General features: G+C 44.5%; 1 protein-coding gene across 1 annotated transcript in view; it reads left to right on the top strand.

Annotated features, from left to right (window-relative positions):
* SLC7A11 (solute carrier family 7 member 11) overlaps positions 1-20,827 on the top strand; it is a 67,360-nt gene that overhangs the window by 3,159 nt on the left and 43,374 nt on the right. The window contains exons 2-6 of the mRNA XM_009896727.2: positions 687-813; positions 5,423-5,538; positions 14,596-14,721; positions 16,693-16,792; positions 20,234-20,278. Coding sequence (XP_009895029.1) covers positions 687-813; positions 5,423-5,538; positions 14,596-14,721; positions 16,693-16,792; positions 20,234-20,278 — 514 coding nt within the window. The remainder of the gene's footprint in view (positions 1-686; positions 814-5,422; positions 5,539-14,595; positions 14,722-16,692; positions 16,793-20,233; positions 20,279-20,827) is intronic.

The following is a 20,827-nucleotide window of genomic DNA, read 5'->3' as shown; positions in this document are numbered from 1 at the left end:
GTAACTGCAAGTCTAGCTGAATGAATTAAAATCTACAACACTGCTTGCAGAGTGTTATTCACATATACCAAAAGTAGTGCCCTGGTGAGACCTCATCTTGAGTGCTGCATTTAGTTTTGGGCTCCCTGGTTTAAGAGGGACGGGGATCTGCTGATGAGGGTCCAGAGGAGGGCCATGAGGATGATTAGGGGACTGGAGCACTGCCTTATGAGGGGAGGCTGAGGGACCTGAGGATCTTTAGTCTGGAAAAGAGAAGACTTAGAGGGGGTTTGATAAATGTTTATAAATATCTGAGGGCTGGGAGTCCGGAGGGAGGGGACAGCCTCTTCTCACTTGCTTCCTGTGATAGGGCAAGGAGCAATGGATGTAAGCTGCAGCACAGGAGGTTCCACCTCAGCACAAGCCGGAACTTTACTGAAAGGGTCACAGAGCACTGGAACAGGCTCCTCAGAGAGGTTGTGGAGTTTCCTTCTCAGGAGATTTTCAAGGCCCATCTGGATGCATTCCTCTGTGACCTGAGCTAGATTGTATGGTCCTGCTCTGGCGGGGGGGTTGGACTCAATGATCTCTTTGGGTCTCTTCCAACCCCTGTCATCCGGTGAACCACAGCTCCAGTGCTTAGCTTATATAGGCATTGAAAGGTACTTCTGGATATCTCTTGTGATGCCACAGTTTAATTCTCACAGGTGCCCTCTGCTATGCTGAACTAGGAACATGCATCAAGAAATCTGGTGGTCACTACACCTATATCCTGGAGGCCTTTGGCCCATTACCTGCCTTTGTGAGAGTCTGGGTTGAATTACTCATCATTCGGTAAGTGGATCGTGGCTTCTCAGTGTTGCCTTTCTGATGGCATTACACATTCCAGTCATTGAGGACAAATCTCCAATACATGAGGGGCAAGACAGCCCCAAAACTATATCTAGATCAATGAGCTGTGTTCTTTTAGCATGGTTGCTTCAGAGAATTTAAAATGCTATTTTGCTCATCAGCACAGCAGCATTCAAGAAGACACATGGGCATGTATGGGGGGAAAAAAGTGATTCTAAGGAAACTGACACATAAATCCAGCTATTTGCTTTAATTTTGTTACCTTACTGTTCTCCATTAATGTCACTAATAATGCTAACACCTGTACCTATAGTGGAAGAGGGAAGTCACCTTTATATTTCCTCAGTCTTGACATTCAGTTGGAGTGGTTGCTGTTACCTGCGGAGACAGGAATAACTGGGGGTGAAGCTATTGCCCAGTCGTTTCTAGAGATCATAGAATTATTAGGGTTGGAAGGGGCCTCAAGGGTCATCTAGTTCCAACACCCCCTGCCATGGCCAGGGACACCTCACACTACAGCACGTTGCTCACAGCCACATCCAGCCTGGCCTTAAAAACCTCCAGGGATGAGGCTTCCATCACCTCCCCGGGCAACCTGTGCCAGTGTCTCACCACCCTCATAGGGAAGAACTTCTTCCTAACATCCAATCTGAATCTACCCATTTCTGGTTTTTCACCACGAGGGCATCATGTGTTCTTTATATGCCATTTCAGGTCACCATTTTTTGTTTTATATGGGATGCTGGAGAACTTAACTCTTGATTACTATGAAAAACATTAACTGGCCCCATAAAATAAACATTATGTACTTAGATAGCAACAAATGTCTAAAGTGTTGGTTTGGTGTGGTTCTTGCAGGAGAATTCCCATATGCAGAATCATCAAATCATGCCAAAGAAATAGTCATAAAACTCTGAGTTTTTAATTTCTTGTTATCTACAACATTGCTGAGGCTGGAGAGCTCGTTGAAGTGTAGGACAGGGCAACCCACTCTTGCAGGGTGACTTGGGGAATGCGGCATTCCTGCCTCAGGCTAGCTAGCACTCCTTTCTCCTCTCTTCCACAATCAGCAAATTAGTCACAAGCCTCATTTCCAATCAGAACCACGTTTACATAATGTTGACAAGTTCTAGCACAGACCATTGAGTGTAAAAGCACTGACAGTGCTGAGTCATAGCGAACCCATAAAGCCTTATCTTGCTTCCGGAGGAAATCATTGTGTACCTCCTCCCCACCTTTGAATTGAGTGCAGCATTTCTGTCAGACGTGATGAAAGGGCTGATGTCTTAACCCTGAGCTTTTTGCCAGAGAAAGGGAAACCAGGCAGAGGAAACAGACTTAGATGACTTCAGTGTGCGGAGCAGCACGTTGTGAGCACAGCTAAATTGTTGCACATCACAGAACCGACGAGACAGCAGTGTTAGAAATCCCCCCTCTTAAACTGCACCTTACTAGGCAAGGGGGCTCTTACTGAGCTAGACTTTTAATGGGTGTTTACCCACAATAAACCAGGCTTTGTGCATTCCTCTCCTTGCAAAATTGTGGTGTTTTTACATATGACACTGCTCCAGGAGCGTCAAGCGCTCTTAGTCATCAGCACCTGCCCCACACCCAGAAAATAATCACCTAGCATGGGAAGGAGCATCAGTGGATTCTTTAATCATCAGATGTGAGAGGCAGCAAGGGAGGTGTGCTTGTTATAACTTGTGGTGATCAGAGCAGCGCTGCCAAAACTCTGCCTAGAGTTTTATATGCGGCTCCTGAACTGGTAAACTAATTGGCTGCTGCTATCAAAGAATTTGAGACCTAGCATGTATCTAGTTGTTTTTTCCTGGGTTATTTTCTTTTTCCAGTAGATGAAGTTGCACAAGCATTTCTCATCCAAGCTGGTTTTATTTCTGAAGAACTGAAGGGTCATCACACCCACAGGCTGGTGGAGCAGCAGCAATCAAATGAACATTTCCTGCTCTTGTACATCTTTTCAGCCCTCGTTTTACAGCCTAAGACACACTTAAGCTCTGCCCACATCCTGATTAAACTGTGCCAGCATCACCTGCTGTTTTACTGTGCCTTACACTGGGCTGCTCCTCATCCCGTGCGAGTAGGAACTTGTTTTCTCCCCAGAAGTCACGTTGTGGGGATGTTGCATACCGTGACTGAAACGTAAACACAGTTTTCAAAGAGCTGAAGGTGTCTCTGTCAGTGCATTGTCTGTGCTGCTTTGCTGTGGGGGTTGCTAAACACGGGCTGGGTGAGAGTGTGCTGCCAAGTGACTCACACACCTGTGGTATGTGCTGGGGCACAGGTAGCTACTCCTCTCCCAGTGGAATTTTGTGCTCCCTGTCCTTCCGTGAAAGCTGCCAATGCTCTTTGTGTCTGTGCCTGAACGTATAGCTGCTGGGGGCTGCCAGCCTGTCTTTTGGGTTGCAGTTAAAAGGGAAATGCCACAGTCCTTCAACTTCCACCTCCACTAATTAGCTACACTGCCAGCAACATCTTTCCCCAAATGTGGGAATACAAGAGGCACAGCTATTTATTAGAGGTATCATTTAGGAGCTATGTTTCAGCACCCACTGCCTGTTTCAAGATGTCCTACTTAAAATGAGAGGGGAAAATCTGAGTTCTGGAAAAGAGGTGGTAAAAAAAATCAGACCAAACCAAAAAAAACCCTGGAAAAGCTCCAAAGATCTGATCTTTGAGCTTATCTAAGACATTTCAAACTCAGAATAGAATAGAATAGAATAGAATAGAATAGAATAGAATAGAATTAACCAGGTTGGAAAAGACCTTTGAGATCATGAAGTCCAACCTATCACCCAACACTATCTAATCAACTAAACCATGGCACCAAGCACCCCATCAAGTCTTCTCCTAAACACCTCCAGTGATGGTGACTCCACCACCTCCCTGGGCAGCACATTCCAATGGCCAATCTCTCTGTCTATGAAGAATTTCTTCCTAACATCCAGCCTAAACCTCTCCTGCTGCAGCTTGAGACTGTGTCCTCTTGTTCTGGTGCTGGTTGCCTGGGAGAAGAGACCACCCCCTACCTGGCTACAACCTCCCTTCAGGTAGTTGTAGAGAGCAATAAGGTCTGCCCTGAGCCTCCTCTTCTCCAGGCTAAGCAACCCCAGCTCCCTCAGCCTCTCCTCACAGGGCTGTGCTCCAAACCCCTCCCCAGCTTTGTTGCCCTTTTCTGGACACCTTCCAGCAACTCAACATCTTTCCTATACTGAGGGGCCCAGAACTGGACACAGGACTCAAGGTGTGTCCTGACCAGTGCTGAGTCCAGGGGCACAATGACTTCCCTTCTCCTGCTGGCCACACTGTTCCTGATCCACGCAAGGATGACATTGGCCTTCTTGGCTGCCTGGGCACACTGCTGGCTCATGTTCATCTTACTATTGACCAGTACCCCCAGGTCCCTTTCTGCCTGGCCACTCTCCAGCCACTCTGACCCCAGCCTGTGACGTGTCTTCTCTAACCAAACATGAACAGACCACTGGACCTCTTAAGGTGCAGACAACGTCTGACCTGACGTGCAGTTTAATTTGCCGTTGATATGTGTCAGTGCCAAGGCTTCTGGCAAACAGGTAGCCTGCCTCAGAAAGGCTGTGTGAATACTGGGAGCTTTTCAGACTCATAGATGCAACAACTACATGCCCACCTGTCTTAACATTTCTCTGTTTCATGCTAGGTGCTGTCTGTACTTCCAGGATTCCTGCTTTTGCTAGCAGTGCTGGGAAGCTGTTAGTCAATAAAAAGAACAAGTTCTATTTGCATTTTAGGAAATCCCATTTTCATTCTTCATTTTTGTTTGTTTTGGTTTTGTCTGTCTGCTTGTTGGGTGTTTTTTGTTTGTTTTGGTTGGCTGGGTTTTGTTTGGGTTTTTGGGTTGGTTGTGGGGTTTTAGTTTGGTTTTGGTTTTGGTTTTCATTGTCTCAGATTTCTATAGACTTAGATAGGTTTGGGATACTTGGTAAAGAGGAATTCTTAGCTTATGTGAAATGAATTTGCTTATGTCTCTGAGGGGTAGGATAACCCTGGCCATTCAAATTCAATCCTCAGCAGCTTTTATTCAGAGTTTTGCCCATTCTGGCCATGTTCCCTTCAAGGGAGTGAATGAAGAGTCCTGTTGACACCTTTGCTTTCTGGTTATGACTGCTTCACAATGTGGAAGTTGCAAGAGTGGCCCTGGTACGATCTACCTGGCCATTCAAATTCCATCCTCAGCAGCTTTTATTCAGAGTTTTGCCCATTCTGGCCATGTTCACTCCAAGGGAGTGAATGAAGAGTCCTGTTGATACCTTTCCTTTCTGGTTATGACTGCCTCACAATGTGGAACTTGCAAGAGTAACCCTGGTAAGAACTGTTGCTGTCAGGAGCAGAATCACTGAGGAAAGCTGAGCTGCTCATGGTTTTCTGCTCCATCCAGGAATCATGGTGCACAGCGGCAGAGCTACAAGCAGGCACTAAAATTAAGCACAGGTCTCAGCTCCCTGATAGAAAGCTTACAGCATGACCCCACAAAAACATCATTTATGTGCTACTGCTGATTAATTTTGTGACTTTGTTGTTGTTTCCCCTCCAGCCCTGCTGCCACAGCAGTGATCTCCTTGGCATTTGGACGTTACATTTTGGAGCCTTTCTTTATGCAGTGTGAGATCCCAGAACTTGCAGTTAAACTTATTACAGCTGTTGGCATCAGTAAGTACCCAATTATAGGTTGCAGAGAAGGATAAAAATATTTGGGGGGAGGGAAACCACCAACCCAAACCCAATGTAATTGCATCTTGAACAGGTAGTTGCTTGATGTGAATTGTTACAAAATAACTGTGCCTCCAAAGCCAAGGGCATCAGAGTGACTTTCTGCCTGGGTTTTTGTGTGTTTGAGAACATACAGAGCACTAAAAAGAATGGCAGACTTTATTAATGGCAGAGAAAAATCTATTGCCAAGGCTGATTCTGTTGCCACTTGAATTAATGGCAGGACTCTCATTACTTTTGTGGAAGCAATTTCAGTCCCTAAGAGATGGTGAGCCAGTGCCAGAGATATGGAAGAATGATTACCTGATTTTTAAATGCTTTGCTCTACCTCTCTTTTAGGAGGCAATTGAGTGCCAAGTATGATGCCACGATGAAATGTAGTTCTCTTGAGTGGAGCACAGGCAACATGAGATCATCTTCCTTAGTCCCACTCAGTCCTTCATGGCAATAAAACCTACTGAGGCATTTGCAGTTCAGAAAGCAGGAACCCAACTGGTCACTCTGGGAGCAGGGTGTACAGCTTGGGGAAAAATGCCTGGCTGTTACCAGCAGTTTCTCCTACTCTCCCTAACTTCACATTTAGGGCTCCAGGGAACTGATAATTGATAGTGGAAGGAGGCCACCGTGAGAGCAGGAGCCTCACAGTGTGCCTAGCCTGGTGTGGAAGGCTGAATGAAATCCCAGCTTCACAGAACAATAAGGGTTAGAAGGGATCTCCAGAGATCATCCAACTCCCCTACCAAGGCAGGATTACCTCAGGCAAGTCACACAGGAATGCATCCAGACAGGTCTTGAAAGTTTGGGAAGGCACAAATCATGGGGCTCTGGAGCCATGTGCCTGCAGGCACTAGAGGATGTTTCCAGTTCTGTCTGGTCACTGATGATGACAACGATGCTCCACATTCACATTCAGCTGTGCTGGGAGGAGAGGGAAGAGCGGACCTGAGCAATTAGTAACAGATTGTGCCTTTCAGTTCGGTCAGTGCATCTATCAGAAACAAAAAAGGACTAGGAAAAAGGAATTAAGACGTGCAAAATGATCCAAGGCACACAGGAGAGCCCTTTGGGTTTGCACAATAAGGAGTTAGATGTTTGGGGTTGGTTTCTTTTTTTTGCTTTCTTTGGGGTAGGAAGTTCAATTGACATTGAAATTTCCAGTCTCCAGGTTACTGTGGCCTCCTTTTTTACCCCTGTAGATCTCCCTTGATGAGAGATTCCTTCTGCCAGGAGTGTTAAAAAAAAATACCAGCATGTGACCACGTTTCCTTCTGACTCAATTATGCACAAACTATAGGTTTCATAGGAATAATTGAATTAAGGGCTTGTATTTTGAGGTCAACGACTTTTTATAGCTACGTCTGTCTAAAATGTTTCAGTGCAAGGTAGGGGTGAAACAGATGTTCAGTAACTTCAAGGTCACCCAGACGGAAGGAATGTTAAGTGAGGACTCCATCAAAGCGTTGTGTTAAGCACATCTGACTGGAGCTCAAAAAGTGAACAATGTGAAATGGTTTTTTATTGCTTTTCCTGCAGTTGAAAACCTGCATGATAAGCTGGGGCTTCACAAAGTAATTAAACAAAGAAAGTAACATTGTGGGGCGGGGTGGAGCTCCGCTGAAATAATTACAGCCTCAAGGGAGAGAGGAGTTTGCAGCAGACTGCTCCTATGGTGAGCACAGGTCTGGACAGAGCAGGTAGGATGAGCTGTTATTTCACCAGAAGAAGGGATTCTTGTAGCAAGCTTGCCATGGTGAATGGGATGGCGCTGAGCAAAACAGTGACAGGTCAGCTTGAGTCTTTGGTCTTTGCAGCACACTCTCCAGTGAAGTTTCATTGGTGGCAGCTTTTGATTATATATTTTGCTTAAGCTTCGGGATCCCTGAGTGTCTGACTGTGATGATATGAATTACAGAAATGATTCTATGATTCTATTGGAAAAGACCTTTAAGATCATTGAGTCAAACCATTATCTATGCCCTTTAGCAACACATCTCTGTGTCTTTTGAACACCTCCAGGGATGGGGATTCAACCACCTCCCTGGGCAGCCTATTCCAGTGTTTAATAACTATTTCACTGAAGAATTTTCTTCTAATATCCAATCTAAACCTCCCTTGGTGCAACTTGAGGCCATTTCCTCTCCTCCTTGCATGGTAAGAATTAGCTGTTGTGGTGGTAATCATTCTGAATGTTTTGTACTGTGTATGTAGGCAGTGGTAGGTAAGATTGAAGTGTGTTGAGCTGAACAGACTCACTGGAGCCCTGATGATTTTATAATCCAATTTAATGGTGTCAGAGGTAGTGTTTGCTTCCAGTCAAAATTTTAAGTGAATCAGAAAGACTTCTGTCTCACCCACTCTTGGTCCTTTCTCCCTCTGGTGCCTGATCACAAAGTGCTCACTGGTTCTCTCACTAGGGAAAGTGTTGGCAAGCACCATTAAACTCTGTCCTTGACTGAGACTTTGTCCTGCAGTTTCACCTCGTTCCTTCTGATCATACTAGAAAGGGTAGGAAGAGATTTAGAAAGCTCTTTAGGTCATCCCCTGCCCTAAAACACCATCAGTGTATCGAAACAATTTCTGGCAGATGTTTGTCTCAATTGGTCTTAACACCTCCAGTGAGAGAGTTTCCAAGGTCTCACTTAATACTGTAGCCTTTTATATTTTTCCATCCTTGTCACAAGATGGCTTTTCTAATTTATTTTTCTTTCCACCTAAACCTTCTTTTCTTCAATTTCAGCTTATTAACAACAGGTTGCCTGGGATGGATACAGCCAGGGTTGTAATGGGGAATTGAAAACGCTCTTGCTTCCTCTACCAGCTGCAAACAAATGCTTCTCCTAGAGGGGCTACAGCCCATTCTACTCCCCACCATTCCACCTCACTGCCTCTGCAGTGAAAAAGAAGCAACAGTGCTGCAGAGATGAGAGCTGAAGTGGAACTACTGAAGGTGGTGCCCTTTAACAAAACCCCCCTAATTCTTGGTTTAGTGTCTATAGGAAGAAAGCATGTGCTGGGCACAAAATTCCCTTCCACATCACAACTGCTCTGAGGGATTCTGAGCAATCTGCCAAGGCAAACTTTCTGTTCCTCAGGATGGAATTTGAAATAAAAATCACCCCCCAGAAAGTCCAAATCACAATATGGCTGTTAGAGACAACCCTGTCCCTGAAACCCAAGGCCAACAGATCTATCAGTGCTTTGCTGGCCAATACTCAAGCCCAAAGGTTTAATGTCACATGTAGTGTGCGTGGGAGTCTGTAGTAAGTTCCTTTTCATTCCCCCCTCTCCTCCCCCCACCATCATAGCAGATGTTGCAGATGTTGCTCCTTACCACTGACTCTTTTCAGACAAGCGGCTTAAATTAAGACATCCCTTGGCTTGCAGAGGCATCAAAAAGCTGCTCTGATGGGTGCTTTTGTGCCTTCGTTTTAATTGACTCATTAGGATCTGCAAATTGAGGGTATTTCTTGCTTTGTGTGAATGCCTTGACCCTAACAGCCTGACAAGTTAAGGGAGGGCAGTTTCCTTGGTTTCCTGCTGAGGCACTGGTACCTATATTCTTGAAAAGTAGGCCAGGATGTAATGCTTGCTGCTGCTTCTCCCATTACATTCCCTTATCCATCTCTAGCTGTGGCTGTGTGAAGGAAGGAAAGCCTGACAAGCACTGTGATCGATGTTAGCATTGTGTTGGATTGTTCTCGAACCTCATTTTGGTCTCCCTCCATCCTCCCCTCAGTTAGGATTCATCTCACAGTTAGTTTAAGGGATTTGTCTGGGCTCCCCACAGGGTTAGTGGAGAAAAAGAGGAAGAGACACTTCCTGGAGGCAACTCATCTCATGAGTTAGGTATCTAAAAGAGGTGTTTTAGGAGGTAAGTGTCACTTCCCTGAAGATGGAGCCAGGCTAGGCGCTTGGCTTTTAGTTAGCAAAGTCAGAGATGAGTCCTCCTTTCACTGTTCTTTTCTTTGGGGCATTGCTGCTTCCTTACCAGCTTTGCTGTTATCCTGTATCAATGCATCTGAAAGCAGTTTCTTGAAGTATCTCCATTCATAGAAGAGAGTTACTGAATAATGACCATAACTTCAAGACATAATTTCCCTCTCAAACCCTGGCACAGGTGTCATATTCTTTTATTGCTCTTTAGTAGCTATCTTCATGGCTCCTCTGCTGCCTTTCACTCTCCAGTTAGAATAGAATAGAATAGAATTAACCATGTTGGAAAAGACCTTTGAGATCATCAAGTCCAACCTATCATCTAACACTATCTAATCAACTAAACCATGGCACCAAGCACCCCAATCAGTCTCTTCCTAAACACCTCCAGTGATGGTGACTCCACGACCTCCCTGGGCAACCCATTTCAATGGCCAATCACTCTTTCTGTGAAGAATTTCTTCCTAGCACCCAGCCTAAACCTCCCCTGCTGCAGCTTGAGCCTGTGTCCTCTTGTTCTGTTGCTGGTTGCCTGGGAGAAGAGACCAATCCCCACCTGGCTACAACCTCCCTTCAGGTAGTTGTAGGCAGCAATAAAGTCTCCCCTGAAATGTTTGGCTGGCTTGAACTCATAGTTTGAGGATGGAGAAGGTTTTGACACAGCCTGCTCACAAGCAGGTTGTCCTCATGAAAATAACCTTCTTGCTTTCCCCTCCGCCTTCTTCTTTCAAGCCAGTGTAGCTCTTGCAGAGATCTACCTGGCCAGCAGGGAAGGTGATGAGTTTCCATGTGAGCTGGTGTTAGTGTTGGGACTAGTTTGCCATTCAGTGACATTCTCATATGTATATCAGGAAGGTGAAACCAATCATTAGAACACCTGGAGGAGAGTTGTCTGCAGGGAGGATGCTCATGTTACCTGTTCTGACCTGTGTAAAGTAGCAGATTGCTGCAGTCAGCTTGAACTCTGAATAAGCTGGATGTCAAATTCCAGATACTTTCTTAGACATAACATTTCTCCTTGACATTTTCTTGTGGCCTGGTCTCTGCCTGGGCTTCATCCTCTGGAAAAAAAGTAAAAACAAAGAACAATATCCTGAAATTTCTTGGAAGTTTGGAATAATCCAGTGCCATAAACAAGCACTGGGGTTTCTTCATAACTTAATGCTGTTGGTCAAATGAATATTTTAAGTCTGTTGCTTAAATGACAGTTCTTAACTTCCCTGGTAATCAAGCCCCAGTAAAAGAGGGGGGGTGTTCAATTAGTGCTAATATTCAGCAGCAACTTAAAGAGGTCTTTAAACATTTAAATGAGTAAAACTATGCCAGGGTGGTATTGGCATAGTAGAGGAACAAGTCAGGCCCCTGGGATTTTCTGCCAAGCATGGGTATCCATAGAGGTAATACAGCAAAAATAAGTATGTGGATCTCAAGTATCTGAAGGGGGCCTACAAGAAGGATGGGGAGGGACTTCTCAGGATCTCAGGTAGTGATAGGACTAGGGGGAATGGAATGAAGCTGGAGGTGGGGAGATTCAGGCTGGATGTGAGGAGGAAGTTCTTCCCCATGAGAGTGGTGAAGCCCTGGAATGGGTTGTCCAGGGAGGTGGTTGAGGCCCCATGCCTGAAGGTGTTTAAGACCAGGCTGGATGAGGCTCTGGCCAGCCTGCTCTAGTGTGAGGTGTCCCTGCCCATGGCAGAGGGGTTGGAACTAGATGATCCTTGTGGTCCCTTCCAACCTTGACCAATACTATGATACTATACTGAGTGGTGCTTTGCAGAAGCCCAAGTGATTCCTTTGGCAGTAATCCCTCAGCTCTGAAACACAGAAAATCTAGATCTAGAGATCTTGAAGGCTTTTTATATTTTTTTGGTGAAAGATTAACATTAAGTGAGGCTGTGAGTTTCTACTTTGTTAAACTGATCACTGAGAGTGGGGCTCCCTCTTTACTACTTTGTTAAACTGATCACTTGAGCGTGGGGCTCTCTCTTTTCTCCTGTGTTAAACTGATCACTTGAGAGTGGGGCTCTCTCTTTTCTCCTTTGTTAAACTGATCACTTGAGAGTAGGGCTCTCTCTTTTCTCCTTTGTTAAACTGATCACTTGAGAGTGGGGCTCCTTCTTTTCTCCTTTGTTAAACTGATCACTTGAGAGTGGGGCTCTCTCTTTACTCCTTTGTTAAACTGATCACTTGAGAGTGGGGCTCTCTCTTTTCTCTTTTGTTAAACTGATCACTTGAGAGTGGGGCTCTCTCTTTTCTCCTTTGTTAAACTGATCACTTGAGCGTGGGGCTCCCTCTTTTCTCCTTTGTTAAACTGATCACTTGAGAGTGGGGCTCCCTCTTTTCTCCTTTGTTAAACTGATCACTTGAGAGTGGGGCTCCCTCTTTTCTCCTTTGTTAAACTGATCACTTGAGAGTGGGGCTCCCTCTTTTCTCCTTTGTTAAACTGATCACTTGAGAGTGGGGCTCCCTCTTTAATCCTTTGTTAAACTGATCACTTGAGAGTGGGGCTCCCTCTTTTCTCCTTTGTTAAACTGATCACTTGAGCGTGGGGCTCTCTCTTTTCTCCTTTGTTAAACTGATCACTTGAGAGTGGGGCTCTCTCTTTTCTCCTTTGTTAAACTGATCACTTGAGAGTGGGGCTCCCTCTTTTCCAAATAAAAGTTCCAGGAGATACTTTAAAACCCAATTATTTATTTCTCCTTCTCCTTTTCTCCTGGAATTCTTATTTTGTTAGAAATACCTAGAAATTGCATGGAAATCCAGCTTACTTAGAATCCTCTCCCTTTTTTTTTTTTCCATGAAACAAAGCCCACTTTTGGTTTAAACTGAGAAGAATCTTTTTATGATATATTTTTTGGCCTTGGCAGCGAACGGAATCTGTGCATAGAACTTGGGATAAATCAGTGGGTTCTGCTGCCAGCAAGCTTGCACCATGCCAGATTCACAATGCTATCTCATACAAACTAGCTTCCAGACCCTGGCAGGAGATAGCAATTCAATGATTTTTTTTTGCTTTTTTATGTGTCCCAAGATGTGTGATGTGGCTGATGGTAGAGACAACCTGGAGCCCTTCAGAGAATTTGAAGTACTGGAGGACAGTGATGAGGAGCTAATGAATTAGCAGGAAAGAGGAGCTAGCAGCTTGGTTTGCCTACCTTTGCCTTTACCTGCAGCAGAGGGGGAAAAGGGACTTTTCATCCAGTGAAATGATTCACATTTTCCATTCTTTCAGATTTTGTGGTTGGTTTGGGGGTTTGTTTGGGTTTATTTTGTTTGGGTTTATTTTGTTTGGGTTTATTTTGTTTCTTTTCTTTCCTTCTTGCTTGTTTCTTTTGCTTGTGGTTGGTTGATTTGGTTTCTGGGTTTCTCTGTTGTTTGTATGTTGGTTGGTTGGTTGGTTGCTTTGTTTGTGGCTTGCCTTTTTTTTGGGGGGTCCTTTCAGTTTTTTGTCCCTTTTTTATTTTTAAATATTTAAACTCCTTTATTGATTTTATTTTGCCAGGGCAGTTGCTTAAATAAGCTAGACAAACTGGCACCCAAACTGTGAGACCTCCCATTCTCCTGTCAGTCAGTGCTTTTGTCAAGACTGGAAGAGCAGAGTGGCTGGAGAGCTGCCAAACAGAAAGGGACCTGGGGATGCTGATTGACAGCGACCTGAACATGAGCCAGCAGTGTGCCCAGGTGGCCAAGAAGGCCAATGGCATCCTGGCCTGCATCAAGAATAGTGTGGCCAGCAGGAGCAGGGAAGTCATTGTGCCCCTGGACTCCGCACTGGTTAGGAAACACCTTGAGTCCTGTGTCCAGTTCTGGGCCCCTCAGTTTAAGAAGGACATTGAGACACTTGAACGTGTCCAGAGAAGGGCAACAAGGCTGGGGAGAGGCCTCGAGCACAAGCCCTATGAAGAGAGGCTGAGGGAGCTAGGGTTGTTCAGCCTGGAGAAGAGGAGGCTCAGGGGAGACCTTATTGCTGTCTACAGCTACCTGAAGGGAGGTTGTAGACAGCTCCCTGTCCCTGTTGATCTCTTCTCCCAGGCAATCAGCACCAGAACAAGAGGACACAGTCTCAAGCTGCACCAGGGGAAGTTTAGGCTTGAGGTGAGGAGGAAGTTCTTCCCAGAGAGAGTTGTTAGCCATTGGAATGTGCTGCCCAGGGAGGTGGTGGAGTCACCATCCCTGGAGGTGTTCAAGAGGGGATTGGACGTGGCACTTGGTGCTATGGTTTAGTAGTCCTGAGGTGTTGTGTGATGGGTTGGACTTGATGATCTTTGAGGTCTCTTCCAACCTTGGTGATTCTGTGATTCTGTGAAACCCTTCCTGAAGCTGAACAAGATATGAGCTGAGTGGAAAGGACATTAAAAAAAAAAAACCCTTCTTGCTAATCTGTGTGTGTGTTGGTGAGGCACAGAGCTGGGCTTTATTTTCAAGAAGTGAAAGGTCTTTTTTTTTCCTTCCCAAATTCCCAGCATGGACAAGCATATTACCTGCACTCTGGTGTTTGTGTATCTATGGTGGTACAGCCATAAGGGGGGAGAAAGACTGGGAAAGAGAAGTGGGGTAAATAACAACACAGTGAGTGTTAAGTTTATGGAGGGCTTAAGTTGGAATGAAAGAGTTTAATGTGATTATTAACTTGTTATTGTCTTATGGAAATGCAAAGCTCTACTCAAACTCTACACAAACCAGCACTGATACAGAAGTCTGGAATGGCAGGAATGGGGCAATTAATTTCTTTCATCCAAGGCAGGGTCCTATCAGCCAGTCATCTACCAAGAGCTAACAATTCTGGTTAAACAAAGATGTAATGTGGTGTGGAGGGAGCCAGGCAGAGAACAAAAAGGTGGATGGGCTGCACAGTGGGTTGGATTGAGGGGCTCAGCTTCAGCCTTTCATGCAGCATATGGAAGAGGAATGTGAGAAGTGAGAGCTGGAGAAGGCTGTTGGAGTGTATTTCCTTCAGTGTATTAGGAGCTATTGTATGTGTGGCCTCTCTGCTGGCAAAGAGGGTTATTTTTGGGGGGTGGTAATTTCAGTGTTCCTTTCTGACTTTTCTTTTTCCCCTTGCAGCACTGGTGATGGTCCTGAATAGCACGAGTGTCAGCTGGAGTGCCCGCATTCAGATTTTCCTTACCTTTTGCAAGCTTGTAGCTATTCTGATAATTATAGTCCCTGGAGTTATCCAGCTAATTAAAGGTATGAAATGAAAAGTAAATGCTTTTAAAGTGCTTTTATCTTTACCCTCCCCAGTCTTTCCCCACCTGCCTCTACCAAATAATGCTTATGGCAGCAAAATCTCTTAATTAGTCGGTGCTTGCTTAACTCAAGCCCTGTACTCTCATGTAATTGATTAGCAGTGGAACTACACTGGGATGAACTGGTATTTCTTTCAGCATGCCAATGAGGCTTTTCAGATCAGACTTGGTTTGCAAATGAGCAACATGATTGCTCTTCTCTGTGCTGTGCTTTTAACCTGAACTTTGTGAAAGGGACAGGATGGAGCTTAATGACGGATGAGCATGTCCCTCCCAAAAGCATGTGCCCAGTCCAGGCAGAATATGACTCCTTTGACTGGGCTGATGCCTAGTGCTGTTTGGTAGAGGTTGTGTGGTGGAAGACTGGGCTCAGAATTGCAGAATACATGAAAGAAATAATGTCATGGACGCCCTTCTGCCACTCTGTGAAGTTAAAGGTGCTGTACTGGCAAGGGAAACTGTAGTCAGCTGTTGCTTTCATGGGCTCCCTGCCTGCAAGCAGTGAATGCTCATGGTGCATGCATGCTTTACTCCTAAGTAAAAACCCTAAAGCATACAGATGCCTGAGCCCTGTCAGCACTGGGTGTGAGGGCTGGCAAGCCCCAGCTCACTCTCCTTACAACACCACCAGACAATAACTACACAAAGACCAGCAGCCATGTGGCACAGAGGGTCAGAACAGGCAGCTCTTCATAATGAATTGGTGGCAGATATTATCTAACAAAAATTATCACAGTTGTTGGCTCTCTCCCTGGGGATGCTCTTTTATGATGCTTCACAAAGCCTCCTGTCTGAGTCAGCAGCACAGTGTTGGGCTCTGTGGTGAGCTCAGTTTCTTGGGGACAAGCAGCTCTCTGTGGTTAGCAATGGACTCTGAAATAAAAGTTTTCCTGTATAGCACTCTGCTGATTCACTACTTCTGTTTTCATGTTTTTCACTTCCTTTCTGGTAATTGCAATGCCTCATTTCATGCCCAGAATTTCTTTCTGCTCTTGTCTGCCCCATTTTCCTTAGACCTTTGGAGCTTACCAGAACCAGGTTTGGATGGGGTTTGCTGATCTTAAGTAGCTCAGATATGGTCCCTGATCCCCACCAGAACCTTCCTCTGCCTGCAGCTTTTCTCTTACCTAAAAGGGCTCCACTTCAGAGGACATTTTGATTGAGAGTTTGGTGAAAACCAAGTAAAGGGTGGAGGATTTGACCCATTGCTAATATAAGCCAGAATGAATTCTGCTTCTTCCTGCTCTTTCTGTGCAGAAGAATCACTGCTTCCCAGGAAATCTGGGATACTGTAGGGAGATCTTACAAACCACAAAGCACCTTGTGAATGAATAAGAGCACAACCCAACCCCTAAATGCTTGCATTTATAGATGGGTAATTCTTACTCAGTTTAAGGGTAATACAGTAGGGAGTTATTAAAGGTGGCAGGGAGTTACTAAATGTTTCAGTGGTAGAAATGTTTAAGATGCTGGGTTTCTTGACCTTAAGGCTGCTGCTTGTGAGTGAAATGCCAGCAATGTTCCTTTTGATTAAAATGTTAAGCAAGTGAAATTTTCCACAGCAAAAAGCCACCCAGCTCCCTCTGCTCTTTCATGTTGATGCAAGTCACTGCAGGAGATGACAGTGCCACGAGTGTCATCAAGCTCAGAATGCCTTGAAAAGAAACCTGAATAGGTCAGATTCTGCCATGGCTTGACTGGGGACACCATGAAACCTTTCACAATTGCTGGCACATTACAGCTGCAAGGGTTGGGTCAGAAATTAAGGTCAAGGGCAGAACGTGAAGTCAGTGAACTGTTCGGTGATTAAATGTTCCACAGTGTGATATATTTATTTGTTTTAAGGTAGTAGATGACCAAAGAGCTTGTTTGTTGGGTTTTTTTCTCACTGTTGTTTTTGTTGATGTTTCAGGAGAAACCCAGCACTTTAAAAATGCCTTTGCAGGGAATGATGCCAGTGTTATGGGATTACCACTTGCTTTCTATTCAGGAATGTATGCCTATTCAGGCTGGTAAGTATTAGTCCTGAAAAATAAAACCAAACCCATAAAACTAAGATGTTCTAGCACAGGTTTTTAATTTTTATGGAGAAATTAGTAGCATGTTCTATTCTATGGTTTGGCCAGACTGCATCATGTAGTGAAAGAGTAGATCTCATCGGTGTTGCATGTGCTCAGCGGTTACTCTGCCAGCAACTCTGCAAAGGGTTTTCCTTCTCCACTGCACAAGATATAAACACAGTAAACAATAATAACAATAACAGTAATAACAATAACAGTAATAACAATAACAGTAATAACAATAATAATAATAACAATAACAGCAATACCAATAATAGTAATAACAACAAAACAAACCAGGCTTTTATTTCTGCTCTCAAGGCCAGAAACAAGAAAGGACTCTTCTTCAATTTTCATGAAGTATGTTGATAAAAGGGGTAATGGAGCTTTAATTTCTGCTGAGCAAGTCAATAGGTACATGAAAAACAAATCTATGCACTGTTACAAAGCTGTGTGGGGCTCAGCCTCTCCTTTGTAAAAGCATCCTTTGTAGAATAAGAAGCCAATCACACCAACATCATATAGATGGCAACACAAGATAAAGAACTTAGATTCTTAGGCCTCTTGCACTGAAAGAATTGGACCCCACTTAACAAGAAATGCAGCTGGCTTCCACAGAAGTCAAATGCTATTGACTGTGAGCAGAGATAAGAGAATCTGCCTTCAAGTATCCTGCTCAGAGCCTGCTTTCAAGTTCTTCCCTGCTCCCCCACCAAAGAACAGGAGCAGCTGGTTTGAAAAGTGCTGCCACTCTTCAAATCTGCCTCGCGATTTATTCGTGCTTAGCAAGGGCTCCATGTTGCACAGTGCCAATGTGCTTTTGCAGCAGCAGTGTTGGGGGGAGAGAAAAAGACTGCTATGCACAGAGTGGGCTTATTTTGAGATAGCTTTGTCTGCAGGTCTTCCCATTCCTTTCCACAGCCTCTCACAGGCAGCCAAGTTCTTTACCTTGCACAAAAGGTGAGGGCTGAGAGATAAGGATTTTATTTATTTAATTCAGAGGGACAAAGGGCCAAGCATTGGAGTTCTCTGCCTGTCTCTAACTCCCTGGCTGCAGGAGCATTATAAACATGAACACTGAAGTACTGAAGAGAACTTTTATATGAAATGGTGGTGTGGGAAACCCAAGAGAGTCTAAGGCCTTTATCTGTGATAGATATATAAGAAAAGAACCTGGCATTTTGAAGTCTCAACGAAAACTGAACGCATTGTGCAGGGAGTCTCTTCACTTCTTCCCTCTCTTCCACAGAACTGCCTCTGTCTCTCACACCCAAACATGTGATAGCTTCTCCCTTTTAGAATAACCTAATTGTATGGTTTTACATGAAGGCAATTTTCAAAGCTCTTGGTATTATTCATCACCCAGGCAGAATTTGTTTACTGTGAAGGGTTGCATCAGAAATGCTGTTAGCCTCTCGCCTTTTCTCCATTCCTTTCCACTTCCCACCTAAAATTCCAACCCCCTACAATAAAAATCCTCTCTGTTTTTTCCTTTACACCTTCTGACTGTTATTTCAAGGTCCTTATTTGCCACTTATAAATGAAATCATCAGGAAAAGACCTGATCTGGCTAGTGGTTCTTCTCAACTGCCTATTTGTCTTTGTCACCAGCTCAAATTGATTGCCTCAGAGCACAGAGGAGCAGACCATTAAGTGGAGTGTCAATACCTTTGCACTATCAGTTTCATGGGCTAAATCAATCCAATGAGCTGAATGTGAAGGAGTGTTGCAAGTCTTGATGTTGTATCCTAGGATGCATGCAGAATTTTGTGCATAGTCTATGAGGCTATTGACTCACAAAGAGACAGCTTTAAAGAACAAAACAAGAGTGGTATCTCTTACATGCATGGGTTCATCCTGCAAAGAGCAAGTGTAGACTCTTTGGTATAGAAGATGCTGGGTGAGAAAGGGCAAGTGGAGAAAAGAATTCAAGGAAGTATGTTTTTGAATCAAAATGATCACATTTTTGTCAATTTATTTCTATCTAAAAGGAGGATTAAGAGCAGAAGGAATCATAGAATGTGTTGGGCTGGAAGCTTCTTTCAAAGGCCAGCTGGTCCAATTCTCCTGCAGTAAGCAGGGACATCTTCACACAGATCAGATTGCTCAGCATCCCATCAAGCCTTGAATGTACCCAGGGATGGGGACTCCATCACCTCTCTGGGCAACCTGTTCCAGTATTCCACCATCCTTATAGTAAAGATCTTTGTCCTAATGTCCAGGCTAAATCTGCCCCTCTCTAATTTAAAGCCATATAACCAAACCAAGAAATAGTTGAATTTATTAGCTGTCAGAAGTCATCTCCCCTGTGAACCATCCCAACTTCTTTTATTCTCTCTGCCCTAGGAAGCTTAGGAGCAGGATCTCAGGTTGTAGTACAAGATGGCAAATCTGGTTTTATGGAGTTTCATGGTGGGTCACAAAGTCACATTTCACAAACTGTGAGCCAGTACTGACTCGCTCTACTAACCTACATCTGGCCCAGGACTTATGGTGGAGAAAAGTTCACAGACTTCCTACCAGATCAGGTGCTGTTTGTCTCTCACTGTAGCAGTGTGGGGTCAGATGTCATTTGTCTTCCTGTATAAAAGCAGAAAGCCAGCATAAGCACTGTGTTGACTGCTCTGTGCAATTAGCCAGGATGTGACTCTGTGCCCATATCTGAGCCAGGCACATCAGTGTGATCCCAGGATGCTCAGACTTAGCTTTAATGAATGCAGAACAGAGGGTTCAGTGACCTTGAGGCTCGTGGTTGCTTTGTATGCAGGGCTGTGCCTGGTGAGCAGCAGGCATGAATTCCCACACCCAGCTGTCCCTTGCATGCTGCTGGAATGCCACCAGAGCGCTCCTTGTACTACCGGAGGTTGTGCAAGAGCACGCTGGGTTAGCAGCCTGGCTTTAGGATCATATGCAGCACACTAGTGTCAGAATCCTAGTTTTTAGGAGGATTTCTTTTTGAGGCTTCATTTATTTTTATTGTTCAGAAGTCCTTGCTGTGTACCCTGAAGAGATGTTTCGCCAGTATAACCTTCCCTGGTGAAAGGTTGCAGCCACAAACAGAATATGAGGCTTGAAGGGTGCATGTGCATAGGAACTGGGGCAAACCACAATATGCCTGAGTAAACTGGGGAAAAAGAGAAAAAATATCTATCTACAACCATGTTGCATAGCTTTAACCTTTTTCTGCTGTGCTATCTTGTCTGAGAACGTTCCTGAGTGTGGGGATGAGGGAAGGTTACATCTTGACTCTTCTTAACACAAACACGGGTCTCCCAAGTCTATTGTAATTAAGAGCAGTGCTCAACAAAATGCATCCTCTTGATTCTTTAGGGAGGGAAATAGAGGCTCAAAATCCACCAAGCTCTTGTAACACACTTTCTGTCTCTTTTCTAGGTTTTACCTCAATTTTGTCACTGAAGAAGTGGAGAACCCCGAAAAGTATGTGCCTGGTTTTATTTGTGTTCTTTTAAGTAATGGTTTTGGCTTCTGAGAAATGGTTGTAGAACTTAAAATGCTACCAACACAAAAAGCAGCAGTGATCTTCAGAAATTCTGCATGCTGGTCAAGTTGCTTGCTGCTTTCCAGCAGATCTGGTATCCATTTGAATTGCAACTGCTTGAAGATTTGCTATTTTTGGCCTGTCGTGACCTTGTTATGTATTCTGCTTTTATGTGCACGGAAAGCAGAAAACTAAGGAGGTCTCCAGGGCTCTGATTCTCCCCCTCCAGCTACAAACAGCTATCAGGGGCTTCTTTCAGTGGAAGTTGCTGGTATCCTGTCAGGGAAACCTTGCCCACGAAACTTATCTGCTGCAGTATTTGGCAGTTTTGCTGTGTTTAAATATTAATCAAGTGCTTGGTTCTACTTAAGGCATCTCAGAGCTGCAGGGTCTTGAAGGCACACAGCACAGCTTCAGATCCAATTAAGCCCAACTGGGGATATTGGTAGGAGTGTGCTATGAATCAGTGACAAATACAGCACCTGTCA

Source organism: Dryobates pubescens, chromosome 24 (genome assembly GCF_014839835.1).
Source record: "Dryobates pubescens isolate bDryPub1 chromosome 24, bDryPub1.pri, whole genome shotgun sequence".
Taxonomy (NCBI): domain Eukaryota; kingdom Metazoa; phylum Chordata; class Aves; order Piciformes; family Picidae; genus Dryobates; species Dryobates pubescens.
This window is presented reverse-complemented; position numbering and strand designations above follow the sequence as displayed.